We start from the raw sequence: 15,807 nt of genomic DNA on the forward strand, positions 1-15,807 counted from the left end.
AATCATTTAGACAGGTTTATTGAGGCCCTGGCCCACCTGCTGCAGGGGGTGACTAGCAGAGGAGCACGTCAGGGAAGAAACCTGGTGCTGTTGCACCACAATCTGCAACTGCAGCCTGAAGGTTTAACTGGCAGTGGCAAGAGCCTGGTCCGCACAGGGGAGGGAACCCCCCTCCCCCACACACTGCAAGGACCCCCCCCCCCACCAGAGGGAGCTCCAGGCACGTCAAAGGCAGATGCAACCCAGCAGGGGTCGGGCTGCGGCGGGTCCCTGGCACGTGCGTCAGTTCCAGCCGGGTCCATCCCAAGGGGGGAGCAGCCCTGGCTGGCTCAGGGTCTCAGTTCGCCGGGGTCTTGGCAGCCTGGGCCCGGGCAGCCTCGACCTCCTGCTCCAGCTCGTCCAGGAATCGCTCCTGGGAGATCTTGTAGAAGGTGTAGCCATCTGGGGAGGGGCCGCTCAGGAAAACATGGAGGGGGGGGAATCAAAGAGACACCGCCAGAAACCACCCCCCCCCCGGCCCTTCCCTGCTCCACGGAGCTGCTCTCCACCTGGAGTTCCCCCACCCCTCCTCCAGGGGTTCCCCTCCGCCCCCCCCCTCCGGGGGGGACACACGCTGCTCCCACCCATCCCCCCTCCTCCGGGGGTCCTCCCAACCCTCCTCCCCCTCTGGGGGGGGGGCACACGCTGCTCCCACCCATCCCCCCTCCCCTCCCCTCCCCCTCCGGGGGGGGGCACACGCTGCTCCCACCCATCCCCCCTCCCCTCCCCTCCGGGGGGGGACACACGCTGCTCCCACCCTCCCCGGGGGGGGACACACGGTGCACCCCCCCACCCCCGGGGGTCCTCCCAACCCTCCGCCCCCTCCTCCGGGGGGGACACACGCTGCTCCCACCCACCCCCCCTGCCCCGGGGGTCCTCCCAACCCTCCTCCCCCTCTGGGGGGGGACACACGCTGCTCCCACCCTCCCCGGGGGGGACACACGGTGCACCCCCCCACCCCCGGGGGTCCTCCTAACCCCCCCTCTCCCTCCGGGGGGGACACACGCTGCTCGGGGGGCCGCGCCCCCCGCCCGGCCGGATACAGATGCCCAGCACCACCGCGCCGATGCCCAGCCCCGTCAGCAGGTTGCGGCCCCGGAGCCGCCGCTGCAGGGCCCGCTGGCGCAGCGCCCCCTCCGCGCGCTGCACGACGCGCCGCGGCTCCGGCTCCGGCTCCGTCCGCTGCGCGCCCCCGCCCGGCTCCCGCGGCGCCGCCATCTTCCCCGCCGAGCCGCGCCCCCCGCTCGCCCGCCGCACTGACTGACTCAGCGGCACGTCACATCCGCTGCGGGCGCGCGCGCGGCCGTCGGCGTGAGGCGCGTGCCGCCACGTTCGATGAGGGCGCGAGAGCGGCGGAGGTCCGGACCTGCGGCCAATCACCGCCAGGGGCCCAAGTGCGCCCGCCCGATTGGTTACGCGGCCCACGTGACAGCGAGCGCCACGGCGGCGTCTCTTGTGATTGGGGGGGTCAGTGGCTTCAGGGGCTCCTGGCGAGTTTTTAGGCGGGAAGAAGTGACTCACTGGGGCGCCTCGAGCGACCGCCACGTGACCCGACGCAACGGGCAACGGCGTCGTGTGATTGGCTGAGAGGTGGCAGGCGAGGCGAGGCGATGAGGAGGGAGGGAAAAAATGTCCCCGAGCAGGCGAGGCTGCCGCGGCCTCCAGCTCCCACCATCGGCCTGGGCCCCCCCGACACCTCCCTTCCAACGCCCCCGCCCCCCAGCCCTGCCCAGGCCTAGGCCGCAGGTTCCCCAGCTCGCCGCAGCCTTGAACCCGCCCTGGGGGTCGCGGAGGCTCTTGGGAGAGGCCCCGGCTGCCAGGCTGTGGCCTAGGGGAGCCGGCACGGAGCTGCCAGCTGGCGGCCAGGCCGGGCCCTCTCCGGCTCCAGCCTCCTCCGGGGGGACGGGCCACCCTGCCTCCGCCTTGGACCCGCGTGCCCTTGGCGTCCGTGGGGCCGCAGCTCGTTCCTTTTGCCATCCGCGACGCCCCGAGCGGCCCGAGGGGTGGACGGCGGTCACGGGTGCCCCAGAGCCCCGGGGTCGGGGCCCTGCCCCGGGGTCGGGGCGTCGCTGGCCGTCCTGCCGAGGAAGCACCAGGCTGGTTGAAATCCCGTTCTGGGGCCCGCTGCTGTGACGGCCGCCGCCGCACTGACCCAAGGGCACACGTGGACACGTGTGGACTGTCACTAACTCCGGCACGATTCCGGTCACACGCAGGGCGCACATCCAGACTGAGGAGGTGCAGTTTCTCCATAGCAAAGTTCCTGATTATACCGCCGCCTTGTTCCAGGCACTGCCTGGTGCCCTCGCTAATAATTACTGCAGTGGGTACGGCTGCAGTGCTATCAAAATAACGCTGTTATTATTTTATTGTTTGAGAACTGGCCAGAAGTGCTGAGATGAGCTCAGAGGCACAGGCAGTGTCTAGGTTTCGCACCCCGGAGCCAGTCTTTGGAGTTGTTGCTCCTGAGATCATTGAAGATACTTTAATCTGTTTAGCTACAGAAAATGAACAATATCTGAATGAGCTGTCGGATCAGGCAGGATGCTTCAAAGAGACCCAGATAGTGGGTGAGAGATGCAGATCTTTGTCTGCCTGTATATGTTTGTGTGTCTGTGTCCACATGCCATGAATGCCTGGTTTGTGCATTTGTACGCACCGTGTGCTTACAAATCCTTATTATCCTTCAATGAATATTTTGTAATATTCTACAGAGCACAATGCAGATCTGTGTTAAATTTACTCTGCTCTAAAGGTTTGGGGTGTGTGTCTGAGATTATGGAAATCAGTACATAGGACTGATTCTCACCTTGTTTTACCCTGGAACAGGAGTTTCAGACTCATTTGGTGTGAAGGGCCAAATTACATAAGGTATTTTACAGATTATGAAACTACCTTTACAGCATCCTATAAAGAAGGAGCAGAAGGTTCAAAACTAGAGATAAAAATAAAATACAAATTAATTATGGTGCTGAGCCTCTGTTGCCAGACTGCAGGTGCACCAAGGTGTTTTCTGTGTGCATGTGGTTCATTCTTGAACTTTAGGGCTCCCAGAAGTACAAGGATTACTAATGTTTTTATATGAAAACAAAGCTGGCTGTAGGCTGGTATTTGCTGTATACTTATGTAGTTATACACCACAGTAGGAAAATTTCTTTATGATCAGCAATAATGTAATCTACAGGGAAATTCATGAATTTACAAAACTATTAGTAAATATACAGACATGAGGGGTTGTAGCAGCTGCTACAAGTGTGAGAACTCTTTAGAGTGCGGTTTCTAAGGTAACCAACATGTCAATTAAAAACATGAATTTGAGCTAACATCTTGTGAGCAAAGTTAGAAACAAATGTTTAAAAAGCATAAAAGCAAATGTGGGATTAAATCAGAAAGTATGAAAATGAGAGAGTTCCTGGTGATATATTCATGGCTGCACCTTTTACCCGAAATAAAAACATTTGTATGGTATTTGTTCTTGTACACTCCCATCCAAAAACGCTCTGTCCATTCAGGCAGTGACATTAAAGGGGACCTGAGTATGGTGACTGTTGTGTGGGCCAGCAGTGGTTTGGTCTTGCTATGATGGCAGTCTCTGTTGCCTGTAATGAATGGTAACAAGTCAAATGAGGTCTAGTTAATTCCTGGTTTTAGCTAGAGGATGCTGCTTTATTAGCTTAGGTGCCACAAGTACTCCTTTTCTTTTTGCTTTACTAGTAACATCCTCTGTATAAACTCACATTAGTGGCCTCTCTACAAAGGCTGACTCAATTATCATGTCTGATTCCTTATCGTCTTGCTTAGTTACTTTTACTTTTTGATAAAGTGTGTCCATCTTATCCATCAGTTCCAGTGATGACTGTTAATTGCACTTTTTTGCAGAATTTGTATTTCTTTTGTGTGAAAAATGGTTCCTGGACCAATCTGCACAATATCAAGCAGTTGAAATATTTGAAAGGTAACTTCCCAAGCAAAGACAACATGCAATTCTTATACCTGTAGTAGTTATACTGTATGTACTCTGCACTGCTCAGGCAGAAGATATGGAGTATCTTTATATCTGCAGCTTTGCCTTTCCTGTCATTTAATTACAAGTATAATTGGTATGTATATTGAGAGTAAAGTATTCTGAATACATGTAGAAGGTATTTTTCCTTTTGTTAGCAAAACACAACTTTTCTGAGAGCTTATCTTTTACATAAGAATGGTCCTGCTGGGCAATCCCAATACCCTGTCTCTGACAGTGGCCAGTGCCAGATGGTTCAGAGGGAATGAACAGAACAGGGAAATGTTGAATGATCCTTCCCTGTCGTCCAGTTCCAGCTTCTGTCAGTTGGAGGTTTAGGGACACCCAGAGCATGGGGTTGTGTCCCTGACCATCTTGGCAAATGATGAACCTATCCTCTACGAACTTACAAATCCTTTTTTGAACCCAGTTATACTTTTGGCCTTCACAGTATCCCCTGGCAACAAATTCCACAGGTTGACTGTGCATTGTGTGCAGAAGTACTTCCTTTTGTTTGTTTTAAACCTGCTGCCTATTAATTTAATCAGGTGACCCCAGTTCTTGTGTTATGTGAAGGGGTAAATAGCACTTCCCTATTCACTTTCTCCACAACATTCATGACTTTTATAGACCTCTGTTGTATCTGTATTCTTCTCTTTTCTAAGCTGAACAGACCCAGTCATTTTAATCTCACTTTGTATGGAAGATGTTTCATACCACTAATTATTTTTGTTGCCCTTTTCTGTTCCTTTTCCAATTCTAATATAGCTTCTTTGAGATGAGGTGACCAGAACTGCATGTAATATTCAAGGTGTGGGTGTACCATGGATTTATATAGTGCCATTATATTTACTGTCTTCTTATCTATCCTTTTCCTAATGGTTCCTAACATAGGTAGCTTTTTTTTCTTGCAGGTTTATGATTAAGCATGTAGAAGAGAGCTATAACTCTACCGAAGAGTCAAGGATAAACAATGAACAAGGAGAGGGCAACATCTGGGGCGCTTTGAAAGCACAGATGTGTGACACATTTGTGCTGCGGCTTGTGTCTTGCATTCAGCTTGCAAGCAAACTTTCTTTTCACTACAATGTGAGCAAATTAACCACTTTCTTACACTAGATTTTTAGCAGTACAGTATAGCCTTACTTACTTAGATTTTGATCTTATCTAAACTCCGAACCAAAGGAGTTACTGTTTCAAAGGACAGCAGTGACTATGTAATCCAGGATAATTTTGGCATGGGAAATCTAGAGTCTCTTGCACTGGGGCACAGTATCTGTTATGCCTCTGGAAATTGTACACTGCACCTTCACAATGAAAGAAGTTCTCAATTTTATTATTTAGAGTAACCATGACCTGTACCATTTGGTTCTTAAATACACCACGATATCAAAACCCAACATTGTTAATGGAGGGAGTCGCCAGATGATGCCGTTACATAGCTTTACAAGTTCATTTTCTTAGTGTGTGATATGCCCTATTCAGTCTGAAGAAATGCTGTATTGTTGTTAGTATTGTGATGTATTTTCTTTTTGAGGAAAATATTGCAAGCAAGAGTTTGCTCTCTGCCTTAATCTCTCTAATTAGAGTCGGCCCTTGGGACAAATATACTTCCTGGGAAGTGGGCAATGGTGTTAGGGCTGAGATTGCAGGGGGAGGGCTTTGCCTGTCTGCCATGTGTGACCACTTCTGTTCCAGGACATGTGTGTATTGTGTAAATAAAAAAAGTTATGCTGATAAAATACCTAAACTCAGCATCCCTGATTTCTGCTCCAATGGGGCACAGCCCTGCAAAACCCCAAGATGTGCTACTACCTGGCAAAGGGTAATAGTTGCAGCTTGCATTTTCCATTTTTAGTTTAGAAGGCAAGTTAAACAAAAATTCTATTAGTTCTCAACTCAAAAAGAAACTATTAACCTGCATGATGGTATGCTGTTAACTTCTGAGAGCTTGAGAGAACACGTCTTACAGCAGCAGTTTTAGTTTTAAAAATCACCCATCACTGTTTTTTCCAGATAATTAACAATAACACAGTTCTGAAATTTCTGCAGTCCTTAGACTATTCATACACAAAACAGAACTTGGTGGAGTCAGAACTTGCCATTCTGAAGGCTCTACGCTTCCAGATCAATGTGCCAACTCCTTTTGCCTATGTTGAGTTGCTTCTGGAGGTGTTAGGTAAGAGTATTAATAAAAGGGAACTGTGTAGAAATTAAAAAAGACTAAATGCAGTTACCACTAGACTCTGAAACAAATAATCTCAGATTTAATCGTTTGTAAAATCTGGTAAAATCAAGCATGAAGTGACAGAGAGAAACTCACCAGTGTGGTTATTATTAATGGAAAGCCCAAAGCTTCAAAGTGTTCTCCCTACTCTGGGGTGTTTCCTAGGGTGAGTCCTGGGCCTCATTTTACCTGTCAAATGATAGAAATCTGCACAAGAGCCTTCTACCATTGACTGACACAAGCAAGAAACTTTACACGTCACAGAGTGAGGAGCCCAGCAGTTAGCATCCAAGAAGAAATATATCTGGGTAACTGGTCTTCTGGCTGTTTGGCAAGATGTTGTTATAAGATTAATATTATTAAAAGCAGTTCTATAAGGCCACAATTTTTCCAAAGTGAACTGTGATTTTTGGGTGTTGTACTTGAGACCCTTTAAAGGGGCCTGATTGATGGAATTTGCTGAGCGAAGTCAGACCCTTTTATGGAGTCTCAAGTTTTGGGTGCCTCACCTTAAAGTGGTCACTACTGAAAATCTTACCCATAAGCAACTCAGTACACAAGACTGCCTTGGTCATAATGGCTAATATTTTTCATAATCTAGTTTTATGGATCATAAAATATATAGCTGACCATGTGTAATCTCCACTTTAGGACATAATGGCTGCTTACTTCCTATGAAACAGTTGCATAAGATGTGCATGCACCTATTGGATTTAACTTATCTCATGCGGAACATCATTTATGATACTTTATTAAAGATTTCTATTGAGAATTCAACACCAAGTGAACTCCAGATGTAAGTACCACCTATGCCCCAGGGCACATTTGAAGTAATATTGATTTTATGCTCAGAGGGGAGGGAAAAAGCATGTGAGGGTCACATATTCTTGTGCATTTACCATCCATCTGCTGCAGTTTCATAGTTGTCTATTTGACACATTATGACGCAGCAGATACAGATTAGAGAAAGTGCTTAGTGTACTAAGAAAATATGAGTCACAGTTATTTGCAATACAACTCAACAGACCATTCTTTGTGAACTAAGAATCTGGGACTGAGGTTTCTGGATTTAAGTTGCTAATTCTATTAAATGTCAAGAAGTGTACAGTGTGTCCATACATGACTTCCTTTCCGTAGTAAGTGGTATTTGGGAATAATCGGTTCTAAGTATGACTAACTTAATTTGCCAAGTTTTGATCCCAGCTCTGACAGCGACTGTTTGTCATCCTGGGTGCACTGCATCTTTCTCCATCTGCAGAACAGTGATATTTACCTGCCTCTTAGGCTGGCATTGTCTTCAAAGCTCTTTTGAAAACACTTATTGATCAAAGTACTACAGAAGTGCCAAGTATAATAAGAGTTATTAGCATACTCCTCAAAACTAATACCAGTTTTTCTAGCCTTTTACAGTTTGTATTCTCAGTTTTTCCACATGCTTATAAAAGTCAAAATGCTTCAGCAACATTGCTGTAGAATAGGCAGACTGGGAGGATCTCTCTTATCTTTAAGAAAATGTAGCCAAACAAATAAGTTAAGTAGTGGGAGAGTGGACTTTAAGTTGAAGATATTAGTATCAGCCTGAAGTGGCTTTTAAAAGTGTTAATTTGTATGTGTGTTTTGTAGATTAAAATGCCACTAAAATTGTTTACCTCCAAATACACAATATCAATGCTACAACACTCAGCTGTTGAAATACAGAACAGTTTCCGTTTAAAGCAGCTATTACTACTGTTCTAATTATACAGAGCAAAATTTTTGTCAGTAAAGGAAGATTTCATGCTCTTGGCAGTTGGAGTCATCAGCACAAGCGCTTTCATACTAAATCCTGAATACTGGAATCAGGTACTGCTAGACAAGAAATACACAGTGCAGTTCTTAGGCTTACATGAACTAAAAAAGTATTGCATCTTTTACTGTTTACGCAGTACAGGGAGACAGGTGTGTTGCACTGGGAGTATAATAAAGATGGAGTCCTTTAATATATTAATACTGCAGGGCAAGGGGAGGTTGGGAATTTAACATGAGTGTCTCGTTACTTTTCAAACCTATTCTGAGAAGCCTGCAGCTTTCTTACTCCGAGTCCTAGAACATGCTGTATCTAAAGGCTTCCATTGACAGAAGGGGTGGGGGGAGAGAAGTAATTCTATAAGGCACCAATCTTCCCCCCAAACAGCCAGCCTGTGTTTTATAATATAAAAGAGAGGTCCTATTTAAAAGACGTTAGTTGCTTTAAAAAATAAATTCTTCCCCTCTAAGGGAGAAAGCTTCCACTACCAGGATCCTCAATTGGCAATTGCAGAGGGCTAGTGTTTTTTTTTATTTGTATTCCCATAGCAGCTGGATAGCACAATATTAGAGCCATAGGGTAGATTATAATCAAGTTTTTGCTTTCCTTTACATATACTCAAAGATTTAAGATCTAGAACTACTACTCTGTTGCCCAAAATAAGGAAGATTTTTTTTTTAAGGTTGTGGAACATTTAAATTGCATCACTGGCATTACCACACAAAGCATTTTAGAGTTTTCATATGCAATACTGAAGCACAGTGTTGGCACCACTAATCCAAGGAAGAACAAAGGAACTAGATCTTCAGAGAACTATGTTGTACCTCCTACAAAATAAACTTGGCTTTTCCATTGCAACCTTTGCCACGTATCAGTGTCCTCAAAGCCATGTTCCACCCACTAACTTTTTGTAACAGATACAGGTGGTTTTGACTTGTAACTCATGTAGGATGAACTTTTGTTTAGTTGCTATGTAGCAGCTGTCAAATATGGCATTTAAAATTGTTAAAAGTGGCCTTTGCAAACTATCCCCTATACTCAATCTGAAGTAGTGACATGGGGAGTAAAATGCTGCGATTGTGAAGTGTTTTGCTTTCGGGAAAATGGTTATAGAAATGGCAGCGATAAGTCTACAAACTGTTCTACTGTGTACAAGCGCTACAAGCTGGGCCAGGCTTTCTTCACACAGTTGCTGTTGTGCAGAAGCAGTGACTGCCTTGAACAGTTTACAATATCAAGGTTGTTCCTTCCACCTCCCAGATCTAGTTACCCCCACAGCCCAAAAAGAAAGTCAGGTAGGTAGTCTGCCAGTGTTGACAGGGGAAGGAAATGCAAGTCAAGTCAAGCAGCACCTGTTTTGAAAGCTTGATTTAACTCTCACGTGGATGGAAAGCTATTCAGGATCTACATCCCAGTACACAGGATGCCATGCTATAGTTACAGTGTATGTGGAATGGAAGCACTCCATTTGTCCAGAATACAAAGTATTTTATTACAGTGTTATTCAGTGCACCTTTGTGCAGTGACAGGCTGCAGGAAATATTTGTTACAAATAGTTAAATAGTTGGCAATGTTTTAAAGAATATCAAACCCCCATAAAGTTCAATGGCACCAAGTGCTCATCAGTTCTGATTTAAAGAGAAGATACTAAGTTTCAAGCATTAGTCCCCATTTAGGGTGATCAAGCAGAGCTTCCATAGGCTTTGCTCCCAACACAGTTCTCACTGTGTCACTAATATTTCATTTTTCTAACTGCATTCTCTGTTAAATTGTAATGAGTTACATCAGATCCTACTGGTGCTGTACAGCAAGTTTCTGACTTGTCTATAAAACTCTGACACTTGCTAACTAGCTATTTCATAAAGAGCTGAATTATATTTTGTTCTGCTCAACAGTACAATTTTACATATTGCTTTTCTATGCACTACTTGTCAAATGAAATTTTAAAGTGTCTTGTGGATTTTTGGTATTGTAAACATGTTGTACTGGTTAATATTAAGTGACAATTTATAACATTCTCAAGAAAAGAAAAAAAAAGCAGATACTCTCTAGCCCTCAGGACAAGTTCTTCACACACACACACATATGCACACACTCAGTCATTTGTTATAAAATTGGGATGAAACCCAAGCAAGACCCCATTTCAGGTTAGTTAACATGAATTTGAGTGCTTTTGTCCATTGCTCTTCAGAGTTAAACTGTGTTTTAATAGAGTAAGAGCCACCACTGCCACCTGTATCTTCGATCTTGCCTTTCTCCACATCCATTCTGTATCATATAAAAAGAGGTTTATTAACACATTTACATTTCAACATAAATCGTCACCTCTGATAAACGGCTAACGCTGTGTAATCTCTTCTGTGTCACTTCATTTAAGTTAGCTTCATTCCACTGATTATGAAGCAGTTATTTCCAGTAGTTGGGTTTGACATTTGAAGTATCCAAGTACTGTATTTTCAGACCCTTTAATCTCAGGATTATGAATCTTACATAAGTGCTGAGCATTTTGTCTAGGACATGGTCTGATCCCCTATTTTAACAAAGGTAAAAATCAGCTTTTAAAAAAACTATGCAGTGGCCTTTCATTGCTGAGGAACTAGCTTTAAATCCCATTTAGGTCAAAAGGGACAGAGCCCAGGAAATGGTTCTGTGCTGCTCTCCCCTCAAGCACAGAACCATCAGATGATTTGGCTGAAAATAAGACAGGCCTGGAATAGCAAAGAATGCTGTGGGTCAGGATGCAGCGGCACTGGCAGAGCTGCATGGGCTAACATGCACTATGTTACGGAAGCACTTCAGATAGTGACATTTACCTGTAAGGCAAACAAAAGCGAGTTTCGCCTTTCTCCACCTCCTCCTTGAATTGCTGCACGCAGTCCAGGAATGCCACCATCGCATGATCAAATTTATTGTCCCAAAAGAACCTTAAACCCCCAGAACAATACAAGGGCAACTCCTGAAAGAGAGAAGGTAGTTCTAGACAGCCAAGAGACTCCAGTTTAGAAACACTCACCACAGGCGCAGGAGATGGCCCTAGGGATTCCTCTACCTTCAAGAGCCAAGCCACACTGTGTTCCACTCATCCCAGCCACCATTCACCACCTGGACAGGACTCTCGAGCCCACTGACACGCCTCAACTGGCCAGAAGAATGGCTTTTAAATAAAACAGGGCGCCTCCTCCGCTTCTTTGCACGCCCATCCCCTAGGGGAGCACGAAGCATAATACGTAGTCCTGCCTTGAGTGCAGGGGACTGGACTAGATGACGTCGAGGTCCCTTCCAGTTCTATGATTATTAGAGGTAAGGCAGTTACAGCTGCAATTGTATTAAGCCTGTAATAAGAGCTAATTGTGAATGGCAGGATTTACATTTTCTGCTCACTCATATTAGCAGGAATAGAGGGAATTTAGCTTTCCAGGCAGATTACTTTTGGATTTTCTTACCTTCGATTTGTCTGTGAGGGACTCTAAATATGAATGGTTTCCATAGGGAACGAGACGGTATCTGAAAGAAAAGGCAGGTAAGTCTGTGAGTGCCTTTTCCCATGGCACAATAGCCAGTATGAGGTGTATAAAGTATAGCTCTTACCTTTGAAATTTCAGGCCCATCTTGTTAGCAAGGGCATGAAGCAGTAGCACAGTCTGCCCCCAAGCTGCATTGATCTCATTCCATTCTACAGGGACGCTGGGGAGGCGGCCAAGTCTGAAGTTATTAATTGTGCCAAACTGCCCACTGTGCCTGTGTTAAGAGGAAAAGCTGTAAGAAAGCTCTTTGGGGCAGGGTTTGTCTCTATGGTACCTAGCACAACAGGGCCCTAATCCCCACTGCTGCTGTAATGCAAGGTAACCCTGCAAGCCATCAAGTCTCTTTAAGGAGCTCAAAGACAATAGAGCAGCTTATATTATCTTTGTAAAGTTCAGGATTCAACATGGCAAGTGCAAAAGCTCAAGCAGAGCTGTTCAGTTAGGGCTCAGCACTGGGCTCCACGTGGTCCCAGGTTTGACAGCTTAGAGATAGCACCTGCCAGCTGCTCTCATGTTTGCAAATCTCCCCACACAGCCTGGGTAGAGCATGTTTCCTTTCCTGCCCTTTCAGCTGTCACCATGAGGAGATCTGATTGCCTGCTCTCAGCTAAGAAGTAGATTTCAGCCCTGGGTTGCACCTAAGTTGCCAAAAACCAGGTTGCTATCTTGGCAACAATGCTGTAATGCAGATTCATGAAAGCTGGTGCTTCAGCAGCTCTGCCCCTCTAGCTCAGAGCCTGTGTTACCAGATATGGAAAGTTGCATTGAACACATTGGTTTTCTTCAGTTTATCCAACTGGATCTGGGCATAGCGCATCTGGTTATCAACACTTTTCAGTTCGTCGTCCAGCTCCAGTTGCTGCCTCTTGAATTCACTGTACTCCTTCTGATACCTTCAAACAGCAACAATGAGAAAGCTACCAACAGCACAGGACAGCAAGAGACCAACTCCTACATGCACCACTACCCCAGACAGACCCTCTCTATGGAGAGAGACCTAAGTCACTCTCACTAAGGTACCAGATCCACAGCTTTGTAATAGAGGAAGCCACTTGTACCCAGTCACAATTCTAATTGTGGGTCATTAGAAGTACAGTACATGTTTACTCACAACCCAGTGTGATACACCCTCTTGTCCATATTTGTCACTACTGCCATGAAATAGACTTTGGCTAAGACTCACTGTGCTTCCTCCTGATCCAGTCTCTCTGCTTCTGTCCTGACTTTCTCAAAGTTTTCTGCTACCATCTTGCGGTTCTTCTCTACTTCCTCCAGCTCCTGGATCAATCTCTCCTCTTCCAAAGCAAGTTCTTTCAGTTCCATCTGCAGCTTCTCCTTATCATCCTCATTCATTTGTTCCAAGATCTCCAGACATCGTCTACAGGAGACAGTAGGTGGTTACAAAAGAATACTTAAGGCAATTCTCAAAGGATGAGATTTGGAGAATTGCCAAATGCTTAGTTCAGGAACTTCTTTATATCTATATTCTTTCCCTGCTTTTCAGACTAAGGCTACTGGAAGTGATGGAGTGCTCCAACTGTTCAATAATAAATCACTTACTTGTAGTTCTGGCATTCATTCTCTGTGATATTGAGTTGTGTGTCTAACTGGTCTAGAAGGGTATCTGTGCATTCCTCACACAGAGGATGGTCCACATCTGTCTGTCCTGACATAATGTCAAAAAGGTCACCAGTAACCTAGAGAAAGAGTTCACTCTTAGTATAGAAAATTTAGAATCAGCTCCAGGTTCTGCTCGATATTAAATGAAAAACCAAGTGTTAAATGGACAAACTTGTGCCCCCTAAGAGAACAGCAATGTGCCATTTTTCACAGCCCAAGCTTGATAAACTGAACAGATTTTAAGCTTGTTTACCTTTATTCTACGCAAATATTTGAAGGCCAGAAATATGAGTTACAACTCCAACTCGCAAACTGCCCCAAAGAACTTACACTACATTCAAGAGAATATCTAGTTTATCAGCATGAGACTTGCCTTCAGTCTTCTGCTTAGATTTTCCATGGTGCCCCCATCAGAAGCCTCTCCAATCAGAGTAAAACTGTTGGCACTTTCTGTTGACATCATTCTTGAAGAGAAAGGGATTTTGTTGTTGTGAACTGATGAAGAATGTCAAAACATCACTGAATTTCTCTCACTGGAATACTGTGTCCCAAAGCTTCCTCACAGAGACCCCTCCACTGTGCCTTTAATTCTGATGTCTTGTGCAGTCCTTTCCCTTTTGATTTTGATCTGTACACTGAATTTACATGAAGGTCAGTGGGAGATATACAGTCTTAGGTGGCAGTGCACAGGTATTAGTTCTGTGCCACCCCTTAGCTGGTAAATAATGTCCCAAGAACACCACAAATGCAGGAGTAAGAGCTGCTACAAAGGGGGTGGGGTGGGAATAGCAAGGTCCTGAATGGAATGGATTAAAAAAGGTTTTGGGACCCTACTGGATCCAGCAAATACCCCAAGGAAACTGAGGATCTCAGCATAAGCCTAGGTGAGGTTCACCACGGCAAGGGAGAATCTGTACTTAATGCATGACTTCTGTGGTCAACCACCCACACCCAAAACATGCAAGTTACACTTATCCTTCCCTATATAGGAGTTCTTTGGGCTTTCATATACTACAGTGGAGTGTGTGATAAATAAAGAATGAGTAAGATTTATTCTGAAATGAAGCCAGCAGCCACAATGTCTTCCATAATGGCAGCTCTTATATAGATAGATGCATGTAGAATCATGAGACCCCCACAATGTTTCAGAAAATTTACTGCAAACACAAGCGATACCTGGCTGGAGGAATGAATCTCCTGGATACACCATCCTGACGGTTTTCTGCGAAGGCTTCCTGAAAATTAAGGCAATACACCATCAGTCAATCAAATGCCACTCATGACGTAAAAGAGTAGAATCAGCTTCCTTTTGGGTTCTCTCGCAAAAGGAGGGTTATCATCCCACAGGACAAATTAATTGACGCTCAGGCTAACCTGTAGTCTCCAAGAGACAAACTAGCTTTATCACAGGACCTTGGGTAAAGGAACAAAGAGATATTCAATCCGAGCCTTTTACCTCTGTTAAGTTGGTCTCTTCTTCATGAAGGTCTCCTGGTTTTGCTGGAGCTGTGGTAAGTAACGGAGCTGAACAAAGAACAACAATGACAAGAGGACTGAAGAAACTGTGCACAATAAGCAATGAAACGATTTCACAGAGCTGCAGGTTTCTGAATGACGTGGGTTGTACAGTCAAGGTCCCACCTGTGGGCATCCCAGCCATCTTCTTCCACGGAGAGCTGGGTGTTGACCTCTGCCCGGCTGCCACCCAGACAGCCCCTCTCCAGTCATTCCTCAACCCACCCCCAGGGCGTGCCAGGTTGACAGGAACCTTCATAACTGCCTGGTCAGCGGCATGCTGCGAAAACGGGGGTATAGCTCAGTGGTAGAGCATTTGACGGCAGATCAAGAGGTCCCTGGTTCAAAGCCGGGTGCCCCCTTGAAAGATTTTAGGGGGAGGGATAGCTCAGTGGTTTCAGCATTGGCCTGCTAAACCCAGGGTTGTGAGTTCAATCCTTGAGGGGGCCATTTAGGGATCTGGGGCAAAAACTGGGGCTTGGTCGTGCTTTGAGCAGGGGCTTGGACTAGATGACTCCTGAGGTCCCTTCCCACCCTGAGAGTCTACGAAAACACCGAACTGCCTGCGCTTACCCTGCCCGCCGCGCTCTCTACTCACCCGCTCTCCCCCCGCCCCCGGGGATCCCGGCCCCCCGTTACCTGTCAGCTCCTGGATGGTGACGCGGTCGAGGATCTTGAAGGACGTGTCCAGCTTGAGCGGCTGGCTGCAGCGCTGGCACACGAAGCTGACCTGCATGGTGCACGCCGACGACTTGGAGCCCTCCATGCCCGCGCGCGGGCGCCCCGCTCCCCCGACTCCGAGCGCGGAAACGGGACCCACGCGCCGCCCGCGTCACCGCCGGGCCCGCCCCGCGCAGGCAGGACGTGACGCCACCAGCCGACAGGCAAGTCATGTCCCCGACTCCATTGCGCGGCCTGCAGCGCCCCTAGCGGGCAGGGGGACTAATGGGGGCCGCGGCGTGACGGCAACGGGGCAGGGGAGCCCCCTGGGGAAACCAGCAGCATGGCGGGGGGAGAGCCGGGAGGGGAGGGGAGGGGAGGGGAGGGGGCAGTGGGGCAGGGGGTGAGCCAGCAAGGGAGGGGGCAGTGGGGC

At 46.8% G+C, this 15,807-nt stretch overlaps 3 protein-coding genes and 1 non-coding gene across 6 annotated transcripts; 2 read left to right on the forward strand and 2 right to left on the reverse strand.

Moving 5' to 3' along the window:
• Positions 1-2: 2 nt before the first annotated feature.
• On the reverse strand, positions 3-2,016 carry LOC119564520. Its single transcript, XM_037886770.2, has 2 exons — positions 1,083-2,016; positions 3-441 (listed from the first exon to the last, which is right to left on the reverse strand). Exons 1-2 carry the CDS (start codon positions 2,014-2,016, stop codon positions 338-340), a joined length of 1,038 nt encoding a protein of 345 aa, XP_037742698.2. The 3' UTR covers positions 3-337.
• Positions 1,941-8,913, forward strand: CNTD1 (cyclin N-terminal domain containing 1). The gene is made up of 7 exons (XM_037886771.2): positions 1,941-2,609; positions 3,919-3,994; positions 4,957-5,131; positions 6,059-6,221; positions 6,921-7,065; positions 8,015-8,111; positions 8,738-8,913. Exons 1-7 carry the CDS (start codon positions 2,438-2,440, stop codon positions 8,891-8,893), a joined length of 984 nt encoding a protein of 327 aa, XP_037742699.1. The 5' UTR covers positions 1,941-2,437; the 3' UTR covers positions 8,894-8,913.
• Positions 8,914-9,526: 613 nt separating this feature from the next.
• On the reverse strand, positions 9,527-15,711 carry BECN1 (beclin 1). 3 transcript variants are annotated; one of them, XM_037886767.2, is made up of 11 exons: positions 15,354-15,711; positions 14,656-14,723; positions 14,376-14,434; positions 13,573-13,663; positions 13,140-13,276; positions 12,763-12,957; positions 12,326-12,472; positions 11,644-11,793; positions 11,499-11,559; positions 10,869-11,011; positions 9,527-10,323 (listed from the first exon to the last, which is right to left on the reverse strand). In XM_037886767.2, exons 1-11 carry the CDS (start codon positions 15,478-15,480, stop codon positions 10,155-10,157), a joined length of 1,347 nt encoding a protein of 448 aa, XP_037742695.1. In that variant the 5' UTR covers positions 15,481-15,711; the 3' UTR covers positions 9,527-10,154. The 3 variants fall into 3 exon arrangements, with proteins under 3 accessions (XP_037742695.1, XP_037742696.1, XP_037742697.1); XM_037886768.2 differs by having other exon boundaries at positions 13,573-13,694; positions 15,354-15,428; XM_037886769.2 differs by lacking the exons at positions 9,527-10,323; positions 10,869-11,011 and adding an exon at positions 11,018-11,387 and having other exon boundaries at positions 15,354-15,684.
• Positions 15,005-15,076, forward strand: TRNAC-GCA. The gene has a single exon. It is a non-coding gene; the product is annotated as a tRNA-Cys (tRNA).
• Positions 15,712-15,807: the final 96 nt, after the last annotated feature.

This window comes from Chelonia mydas, chromosome 27, assembly GCF_015237465.2.
Source record: "Chelonia mydas isolate rCheMyd1 chromosome 27, rCheMyd1.pri.v2, whole genome shotgun sequence".
Taxonomy (NCBI): Eukaryota; Metazoa; Chordata; order Testudines; family Cheloniidae; genus Chelonia; species Chelonia mydas.

Bases quoted from the DNA above. Each gene is read 5' to 3' on its own strand.
- CNTD1 (XM_037886771.2), top strand. From the start codon at position 2,438: ATGAGCTCAGAGGCACAGGCAGTGTCTAGGTTTCGCACCCCGGAGCCA. The intron at 3,995-4,956 runs GTAACTTCCCAA...TTTTTCTTGCAG, and splicing joins GCAGTTGAAATATTTGAAAG to GTTTATGATTAAGCATGTAG. The intron at 8,112-8,737 runs GTACTGCTAGAC...TTTTTTTTTAAG, and splicing joins ATCCTGAATACTGGAATCAG to GTTGTGGAACATTTAAATTG.
- BECN1 (XM_037886767.2), bottom strand. From the start codon at position 15,480: ATGGAGGGCTCCAAGTCGTCGGCGTGCACCATGCAGGTCAGCTTCGTG. The intron at 12,958-13,139 runs GTAAGTGATTTA...TGTCTCCTGTAG, and splicing joins AATGAATGCCAGAACTACAA to ACGATGTCTGGAGATCTTGG. The intron at 11,012-11,498 runs GTAAGAAAATCC...TCTCTCTTTCAG, and splicing joins CCCTCACAGACAAATCGAAG to GAGTTGCCCTTGTATTGTTC.
- LOC119564520 (XM_037886770.2), bottom strand. From the start codon at position 2,016: ATGGCAAAAGGAACGAGCTGCGGCCCCACGGACGCCAAGGGCACGCGG. The intron at 442-1,082 runs GTATCCGGCCGG...GCCCCTCCCCAG, and splicing joins CGCGGTGGTGCTGGGCATCT to ATGGCTACACCTTCTACAAG.